This window comes from Musca domestica, unplaced genomic scaffold (genome assembly GCF_030504385.1).
Source record: "Musca domestica strain aabys unplaced genomic scaffold, Musca_domestica.polishedcontigs.V.1.1 907, whole genome shotgun sequence".
In the NCBI taxonomy this organism is placed as follows: domain Eukaryota; kingdom Metazoa; phylum Arthropoda; class Insecta; order Diptera; family Muscidae; genus Musca; species Musca domestica.
Genome location: NW_026712437.1, coordinates 40,105 through 50,900, shown reverse-complemented (window position 1 = coordinate 50,900; position 10,796 = coordinate 40,105). Strand labels below are relative to the sequence as shown.

At 37.0% G+C, this 10,796-nt stretch overlaps 1 protein-coding gene across 1 annotated transcript; it reads left to right on the top strand.

Annotated features, from left to right (window-relative positions):
• Window positions 1-7,788: 7,788 nt before the first annotated feature.
• Window positions 7,789-9,744, top strand: LOC131806961 (uncharacterized). Its single transcript, XM_059131945.1, has one exon. It carries the CDS (start codon window positions 7,813-7,815, stop codon window positions 9,553-9,555), a length of 1,743 nt encoding a protein of 580 aa, XP_058987928.1. The 5' UTR covers window positions 7,789-7,812; the 3' UTR covers window positions 9,556-9,744.
• Window positions 9,745-10,796: the final 1,052 nt, after the last annotated feature.

Here is a 10,796-nt window from a genome sequence, read left to right as displayed (position 1 = left end):
ATCAAATTTTAGTATTCCAGTTTTATACATTCTCCCAAAACCAAATTTAGTACTACTTAGTACTTATCGAACTATTCCCAAACACATTCCCAAAATCACTTCCACATCTAAATTTCCAATCCCAACAGAAACCTCAATATCAAATTTGAGAATTCTTTTCACCCAATACCAAATTTACTACCATTTAGTACTTATCGTACAAAACAAGTACACCATTTGGAAACCACTTCCATATCTTAGCCACTGACACCAACCGTTACATCTATATCAAATACCAAATTTAGTATCGTTTAGTACAAATATGGTACACATTTCCAAAACCACCTCCACATATACCAACATAGCTCCAATATCAAATTTCGAGATTTCAGATCTGTATATTCACTCAATGTCAAATTTAGTACCATATACAACTTTTCGTATAAATTCAGGATGAATTTCCAAGCCATCGCCAAATCTCAAACACAAATACGACTAGAAATCTAAATATCAAATTTCTGAATTGTATCTCGATCCCTTCACCCAATACATGCAGAATGTACTACCATTCTGTTCCTTTTTTATACCCTCCACCATACTATGGAGGGTATATTAATTTTGTCATTCCGTTTGTAACTCCTCGAAATACTCATGTCAGACCCAACAAAGTATATATATTCTTGATTAGCGTAAAATTCTAAGACGATTTAGCCATGTCCGTCTGTGTGTCTGTCTGTCCGTCTGTCTGTTGTAATCACGCTATCTTTCGAACAAATTAAAATAGAAGGCTAAAATTTTGCACACATGTATAGTTTGCCAGTAGGCAGGTTAAGTTCGTAAATGGACCATGTAGGTCCAAGTTATTATATAGCCCCCATATAACGGTACCTCCCGATATTCAGTATTTTGATGATTTTAGCGACATTATTCACCGGAATTGTTTCAAATTTGGCATTTGAAGTTCGTAATGGATACTACAGCCTAAGACAGAAAATAATCTGTGTAGGTCCACGTCTTCGTATAGCCGCTATATAACGGTACCCCCGGTATTCATTATTTTTGATGATTTTAGCGACATTATTTAACGGAATCTTTCCAAATTTGGTATTTGAAGTTCGTAATAGATGCTGCAGCATAAAACAGAAAATGGGCCATGTAGGTCCACGTGTTCGTATAGCCCCCATATACCGTACCCCCCGATATTCGGTATTTTGATGATTTTAGCGACATTATTTATCGGGATTGTTTCAAATTTCGCATGTGAACTTCGTAATGGATACTTCAGCCCATGTCAGAAAATTGTCTGTGCAGGTCCACGTCTTCGTATTGCCCCCATATAACGGTACCCCCTATGTTTTGATGATTTTAGCTACATTATAAACAGATTTTTCTTCAAGTTTCGCATTTAAATCTTGTAATAACTTATGACAAAAGTTGCCTATGCAGGTCCACGTCGTCGTATAGGCATTCGGAATTTTTAAGATTTTGATAGAATTTTTAACGGATTTTATTTTTTATTTTATTGTTTTTTACACCCTCCACCATACCATGGAGGGTATATTAACTTTGTCATTCCGTTTGTAACTCCTCGAAATACTCATGTCAGACCCAACAAAGTATATATATTCTTGATCAGCGTAAAATTCTAAGTCGATTTAGCCATGTCCGTCTGTCTGTCTGTCTGTCTGTCTGTCCATCTGTCTGTCTGTACGTCTGTCTGTCTAGAAAGCTAAATTTTTGCACACGTGTTTATTTTTCCAGTAGGCAGGTTAAGTTCGTAAATGGGCCATGTAGGTCCACGTTTTCATATAGCCCTCATACAACGGTACCTGCCGATATTCGGTATTTTGATGATAGGTACAATACCCAACGAAATTTTTTGAGATGTCGTATTGACGTTCGTAATGGATGCTATAGCTTGTGACTGAAAATTGATTCGAATTTGAATATGGTAATGGCTTATGACAAGCAAGACCTATGTAGGTCCACGTCGTATAGATCCCAATATAGCGCCTATATTCGGTATTTTCAAAATTTTAACAGAATTTCTTAAGGACTTTAGTTTTTGAAATTTTCCAAATTCGTTCCAAATGGTGGAGGGTATTCAAAGTTCGGTCCGGCCGAAATTATTGCTTTTTAACTTGTTTTTTTTTTGGAAATTATCAAATTTGTACCAAATGGTGGAGGGTATTAAAAGTTCGGCCCGAACAGCTGTTTTACTTGTTACAATTAAAGTACACATTTCCTGCAACCAACTTCAGACCGCTGTCATTTTTAAGGCACTCGTTCTTCAGCTGTTACAATTTTTCCAGTGACAGCTCATTATGTTTTTTACAAGCGTACAAAAGCATTTTGGTGAGAATTTTCCAGAAAAAAAGTTATTCGTGACGGGATTCAAGCGTGATAGTGTGATTTCTTTATATTTGGCTTTGAAACCACAAGTGGATAACGTTAGAGCACTCCAGCATTTAAATGTAAATAAATCTTTTGTGTCTCGTACCATCACTCGTTACCGTGATACTAGAAGCGTAGCCAGACGTCAAGGAAGTGGACGGAAGAAAACAGCAACATCAGCAGAAATGGTTCGAAACGTAAAGAAGAAGAAATGGCCCGGGAGCTGAACATATCGCAATATTCCATTCAAAGTCAAATATTGAAAAATGAGCTCGGTGTAAAGCCATTGAAATTCCAAAAAGTGCAAGAACTTACACCGCAACGGAAAGAAAATAGACTAAAAAAAGCTAAAGAGTTGCTTCGCTTGGCCGAAAGTGTTGAACTGCCGAATTTGGTTTTCTCCGATGAGAAAACATTCGTTGTCCAGCAGTTTGTAAACAAACAAAATGATCGTGTTTACTTGCAAAAGAGGTCAGCGTATTAAAGCCTTGGGCATGCAAACATATTGGAGGCAGACCTTGGACATTCCAACGGGACTCAGCACGCGCCGACCAAAAATGATTACAAAACAAGTAAAAAAACATTAAGTTCGGCCGGGCCAAATTTTTAATACCCTCCACCTTAGGGTAAAAGAAACATTAAAAGAAATGTGGCAAAAACCATTAAAATGCCGAATATCGGGAGGTACCGTTATATGGGGGCTACACCAAAACGTAAACCTATAATTACAATGTTTCGCCACACGAACTAGGACCCATTATGACCCACAAATACCAATTTTTAGACAAATTAGTGAAAAAATGTATGAATATATATACTTTATGGGGTCTAAGGCGAATATTTAAGATGTTACAAAGGGAATGACAAAGTTAATATACCCTCCTTTCCAAGGTGGAGGGTATAATGAGGTTCCTCGCTTTATTTCCACAAATGGTTATTTATACCAAATGGTACCATTTTAGAAAATTAGTAACATTTTAGATCATTTTCTAAATTTAAAGTTCGAATTTCCCATAACCCTTTTGTGGGTCTCTCTTGCACTGCATCAGTGAGTCTCATTCCAAATTTCAGAATTACAGCTCCATCGGTTCATCACAATTCCCAATCTAGCAAATGTAATACCATATAGTAAAGATAAATGCGAATTTCCACAGTTTCCTACATAGCCCAATCCTACACTACAATAGTAATCTTAATTACAAATTTACGGATTCTATCTAAATCCAAATTGTACCAAATTTAGTACATTTTAGTGAATAACAACTAAAATAACCTAAATATTGGTTCACCCAAATCCAAATAATACCAAATTTAGTACACTTAAGTACAAAGTTTCATAACTAACTATATCATAAAGTCCAATATAAATGTTATTTTATACCCTCCACCATACTATGGAGGGTATATTAATTTTGTCATTCCGTTTGTAACTCCTCGAAATACTCATGTCAGACCCAACAAAGTATATATATTCTTGATCAGCGTAAAATTCTAAGACGATTTAGCCATGTCCGTCTGTCTGTCTGTCTGTCTGTCCGTCTGTCCGTCTGTCTGTCTGTCTGTCTGTTGTAATCACGCTATTTTTCGAACAAATTGAGATAGAAGACTAAAATTTTGCACACATGTATATTTTGCTAGTAGGCAGGTTAAGTTCGTAAATGGGCCATGTAGGTCCAAGTTCTCATATAGCCCCCATATAACGGTACCTCCCGATATTCGGTATTTTGATGATTTTACCGACGTTATACACCGGAATTGTTTCAAATTTGGCATTTGAAGATCGTAATAGATACTAAAACCTAAGACAGAAAATTATCTGTGCAGGTCCACGTCTTCGTGTAGCCCCCATATAACTGTACCCCCCGATATTCGGTATTTTGATGATTTTAGCGACATTGTTTACCGAAATCGTTTCAAATTTGGTATTTGATGTTCGTAACGGATATTACATCCTAAGTCAAAAAAATGAGCCATGTAGGTTTACGTTTTCATATAGCCCCCATATAACAATACGCCCCGATATTCGGTATTTTGATGATCTTAGCCACATTATTTAACGGAATCGTTCCAAATTTGGTATTTGAAGTTCGTAATAGATACTGCAGCATAAAACAGAAAATGGGCCATGTAGGTCCACGTCTTCGTATAGCATATACCGTATCCCCCGATATTCAGTATTTTGATGATTTTAGCGACATTATTTACCGGGATTGTTTCAAATTTCGCATGTGAAGTTCGTAATGGATACTTCAGACCATGCCAGAAAATTGTCTGTGCAGGTCCACGTCTTCGTATAGCCCCCATATAACGGTACCCCCTATAATCGGTATTTTGATGATTTTAGCTACATAATCAACAGATTTTTCTTCAAGTTTCGCATTTAAATATTGTAATAACTTATGACAAAAGTTGCCTATGCAGGTCCACGTCGTCGTATAAGCATTCGGTATTTTTAAAATTTTAGCAGAATTTTTAACGGATTTAATTTTTTTTTTTTTTTTTTTTGGAAATAGCCAAATTTGTACCAAATGGTGGAGGGTATTAAAAGTTCGGCCCTGCCGAACTTACTGCTTTTTTACTTGTTAAATTTCAGAATTCCAACACTACCGGATCACCCAAAATTTAAATTGAGCCATTTAGTACACATTAGTACAAATCTCGAAAACTACCTACATACCTCAGTCGTACAATGCAATATTAATCGTATTTCCATATTTGAGGATTCCAACTCCATTGGTTCTCTCAAAATTTTAAATTGTACCAAATTTACTACTATTTAGTACACATAAGTCCGAATTTCCAAAAGTGCCTAGATTACTCAGTAGTAGAATGCAATGGTAATCTTATATCTAAATGTCAGACTTCAAGCTCTAACTGTTCACCCGAATTGAAATTGTACTAAATTTAGCACCACTTAGTACTTTTTGTGCACGTAAATACAAATTTCGAAAACTTCCTCCATATCCTGATCCTACACTCCGCCAATAATATTAATTTCAAACTTCAAGATTCCAGCTCCAATTTTCTCCAAATTCAAATTGTACTAAATACATGAGTACAGCCATATGGCTACAGAGGGTATATATCATTTGATACGGTCAAAACGTGCCTTGTCGAAATAACGGTTTTAGACCCTATGTCTCTTTGGACCAAATCCGTTTCAGAACATTTTGAGACGATCTAGCGATGTCCGTCCGTCCGTCCGTCCGTCTGTCTGTCTGGCTGGCTGGTGCGCACGATAACTCTCGAAGGGTTTATCCAATTTGGTCCAAACTTGGTATATCGTAATATTTTTGTCAAACTTATATCGAGTTCGGAGATGGGCAAAGGTCAAATTTTCAAAAAAAAAATTTTTTTGCCCAGAAAGAGAAACGGTAATCCGATTTTGCCTCAACTTTGCAAATCTTAATATTTGCGTCAGTTCTAGGTCAAGAAAATATCATAGAAAATATCGGTCCACTCCATCAAGTACCTCCCCCACAAATTGTCAAAATTTTGAATAATTACAACTCTTATAAAATGTGATATAAGAGTCCGATTGTCTTCAAATTTCACACATGCCAATATTTATGTTAACCCAAGGTCTGATGTTAATATGGAATATATCGGTCCACTCCATCAAGTACCTCCCCCACAAAAGGTCGAAATTTTTAATATACATCAAGCTCTTAAAACTCTAAATTAACATCCGATTCCATTCAGACTTAGCACGTCTCAAAATTTTTATAAACGCTCGAACTATTCGTTCTCGTACCTCCCACACAAAGGACCTAAGTTTTGAATAATCAAAACGAGCAAAGAATCCGAAATAAACATCCGGTTCTCTTCAAATTACACACGTCCCATTATTTCTACTTACTCAAGATCTGGTGTGAAGATGGGATATATCGGTCCACTCCTTCTGGTACCTCTCCCACAAAGAATCAAAATTTTGAGCATCCATGAAGCTCATAAAACGAAAAATTAACATCCGATTCTATTCAGACTTGGATGATGTAAGAGACCGATTGTCTTCAAATTTCACATATCCCAATAATTTTATTAACCCAAGGTCCGGTGCCAAGATGGAATACATCGGTCCACTCCATCTGGTACCTCCCCCACAAAAGATCAAAATATTTAGTATCCATGAAGCTCTAAAACGCAAATTTAACATTCGATTCTATTCAGACTTGGAGCTTCTCAATATTTTCATCAACACAAAATCTGCCAACTTATAGTTGCCATAACTTGCGAAACAAGTCGGTGATTCTTAACAACTTGCTATATCTAAATATTTCTCTTAACCAGAATTCTGATATGAATATGTAAATTGTCGGAATTTATGATTTCGCATAAAATTGGATACGAATGTTCGATTTTCTTCAAATTTTGCATATACCCATTATTATATATTATATGTATTAGATGAATTATGAAAATGGAATGCTTCAGTCCGCTATATCTGTTACCTGACGCATATTTCCGAAAATATGCACATATCTCAAGAAGCACAAGAAGTAGTCTATATAATCCAAATATGTCACATTTATAACTTAAGGCTGGGGGTATACATCTGTCGACAAAACCGACTGATACTATTTTACTTGTTAAAACGAACTTCGTTACTTGCCCCATTACAAATGCCGAACCATAATCAAGCTAACAAACGGGTGTTTGCATTAGTCATCGACTGAGCATACGACATTTTGTGTCGCAATGGTTAAAGCGTCAAGTTTTATCTCAAAAAAAAAAAAAAAAAAAAAAATAAATAAATAAAAAAAAAACAAGTAAAAAAGCAGTAAGTTCGGCCGGGCCGAATTTGGAATACCCTCCACCATTTGGAACAAATTAGGAAATTTTGCAAAAAATAAAATACATTAAAAATTCTATTAAAGTATTAAAAATACCGAATATCAGAAGTTGCCCATATATGGGGGATATACGATATTGTGGACTTATATAGACAATTCTATTTTTGGGGATAAAGTACTCGCAATGAACTCCTTGTGTGGATTTTTGAACAATTCCATTGAAAAATGTTTCTAAAATCATCAAAATACCGAAAATGGGGGGTACCGTTAAATGGGGTCTATATGATATAGTGGACGGATATAGCCCATCTTCGAACTTGACCTGCCTGCTGACAAAAACAGATCTGTGCAAAATTTTAGATTCCTATCTTAATTCGTTTTGATTGTAATGTGAATAGAACAGACGGACAGACCAACGGACGGACTGGACTAAATCTTCTTAGAATTTTACGCTGATCAAGAATATATATATACTTTATTGGAATGACGGACTTAATATACCCCCCATACTATATATGGTGAAGGGTATAAAAATTAATGAGAATTTCATCGATAAGTGCATTGATAAAATTCCGAGAGCCTTCGCAAGCTAAAGCTCAGCCAGCCAGTGCTTTATTTTCTACTCACAGCGGCAGTTGAGTTGAGTATGGCGGCAAAGAAAGAGAGTAATTTATTCAAACGTATGCCGGGGAAATGTCCAAAATCGCAGACGACCAAGCCAAAGCAAAGTATTTTGGAAACGCTTACTAAAACACTATGGCAATTTCATGGAATCAAAGAATTAGCCCTGGGTGAGGCAGGCCTTAAGGTGGCTATATTTTTGTTACAAAATCCCCATGAAGAACTGCAACATACCACAGAGTCCAGTGGATTTTTTGAAAATTTACCTGCAGTTGATTTCCTCTGCCAATCACCCGAACAGATTCTACACCAGTTGAGAAATTCCAAGTTCATTGGATATGCCAGTGTTTTTGTGTTACTGCAACAGAATAGCTTTTTAGCCAAAGTGATAAGAGCCATGGAGGTGAATCCACATTTGCGTTACAAATCCAAAGTCTTAATGAATCGTTATCATTTGCAGATCAATACGAATATGACATCGAATGAAAAAACGACATTGTCCCCCAGCCAGCAAAGGAATAAATTGTTGGGCATTAAAAATATCTTTCAAAATTTGGGAACTTATATTCAATGTAAGGCGGCAAACACTTTTCAACTTTACAATCAAAATATTAACATTGATGTGGCGGAGGCTCGGAGAGATTTGTTGATGTTCAGAGAGTCTAATGTGGATAATTGCATATTGGTTCAGTGGTATCGACACGACGATATGTGTCAATATCAGACACATGGTTTGATGTTATTTTCGGTGCTAATACAAATTTTGCAGCCTTTGGAGGGGGCTTTACAGGAAAGTTTCTCATCGGCAGGGTGTGCAGTCACCTCCAGTTCCAGCACGGCCGCTGACTTGTACGTGTACAGCATAAACCCCGCCTTGGCCATAATAATTAATAATTATTATTTCACCCAACCCCTAACTGTGCGAAGGGGTAGTGAGCGGGATGTCATACAACTAATTCGGGAATTGAAAATTGCCCGGATACCCTATATACTAATTGAAGATTGCAATCGGGATCAGCTTCTGGAAATCGTTCATTATATATCCAGTAAAGATTTTCGTCCACTAAAAAACCTCTTGGTATTCCTTATGTCACACGGTGGGCAGGATGGCCTTCTTTACACCAACGATGGCCAAATTAATATTCCCGAAGCTGTAATAAAGCCTATTCAAAACAACCAATTTCTACAACACACCGAAATACAATTCGTCATAAACAAGTGTCGAGGTGAGACGGATATTGAATGGGCCACCTACAGTGAGTTGAAGAACATAGCAGTCACCGACAACAGTTATTTGAAGCGTAACACCACCGTGTTGTATAGTGTACCAAATAATTTTCTATCTCTACGCTCCGAGACAGATGGATGTCCATTTATACAGGCCTATTGTCAGCACTTTCGTTATCTTACACCCAACGATGAAATCCGCCAGCTGGACGAGCAAATCAATTCAAATCCAATTATTTCGGAATATTTCGAAGAGTTGGAAAAATGTACCGACCTGATCATGACGAGTTTGGAACATAATCATAATGTTATGCCAAAATCGGAGAACTTCTTTCACATGATGCAGTTACTGAAATCCATCGCAGACGGTTTTCCAATATGCGATTCAGTTGGCAGTGAAGTGGGAACTTCATCTTTCATTTGTGGTTCCATTGGACATTGGGAAATTCCTAAACAAGGGAGAATTGAGACATATTTTACTCCTTATCTGGAGGCAGATAATTTTAGTATATGTGAAGAAAACGATAACAATGGCGAATAAAGATCAAGATCTCATGTGCCACAGCAAGGTACATTGCCTAAAGAAGTGCATATCATTTTCGAAAATCTGGCATATGTTTTTTTCGATTCGATGGAGGGGGAGGAACCAGAAGGAGAGGACCGATATATCCCATCTTCACAACAGATCTTGTGTTGGTAGAAATAATGAAATGTGTGAAATTTAAACAGTACCTGATGCTTATTTCCGATTTTATAAAATTTTTGCTTATTCAAAACTTTGTCCCATTTGGGGGGGGGGGTGTTGTTGGAGTTACCAGAAGGAATGGTCCTATCCATACCGCCTTTATAACATATCCTGTGTTGATAGTCTAAATAGAAATTCAAAATTTCGACCTTTTGTGGGGGAGGTACTAGAAGAAGTGGGCCGATATATTCCATCTTAACACTAGACCTTGGGTTAATAAAAGTATTGGTATTTGTGAAATTTGAAGACAATCGAACTCTTACATCACATTTTAGAAGAGTTGTAATTTTTTATTTTTTTCCGAAATGGATTTGATCCAAAGAGACCTAGATTCTAAAACCGTTATTTCGACTAGGCACGTTTTGACCGTATCAAATGATATATAACCTCTCTATGGGTTATTTACATTTATCTTTTGAAGTATATTGAAGAGATTATTATACCCTCATCCATAAGGCCACGGAGGATGTACTGGGTTGCCCATATTCGACGGACTCATCTGGCAACGCCATAACTTTTGACCAAAGAGTCATGGGTCCGTCGAATATGGGCAACCCTGTATATCATAGAAATTACGGGTTTAAACCCAAAGTCGCTTTGGACCAAATCCGTTTCCGGACATTTGGAGTCGCTTTATTATCCTTCCGCCCGTCTGTCTGGCTTGTGCGCAAGATAACTTTCAAAGGGAGTATCCGATATGATGAAAACTTGGTACATTGTAATATTATTGTCAGTCGTATATCGCGTTCGGAGATGGCAATATCGGACCAACCCTTCTGGTACCCCCCCCCCCCCCAGAAATTGGTAAAAATTTTGAATAATTAAAATGCGACATAAGCACCCGATTCTCTTCAAGTTTTACATATCCCAATATGTTTACTAACGCAAGTTCTGATGTGAAAATGATAGATAATGGCTTACCCCTTTTGGCTATTTTGTCCAAATTTGATGTACTTGCTTCTAGACTGAATTCGGTCGGATGTACCAAAATTCAGGAATTTGTGACAGATATTGGTCATTTCGTGCCCAATTAACCC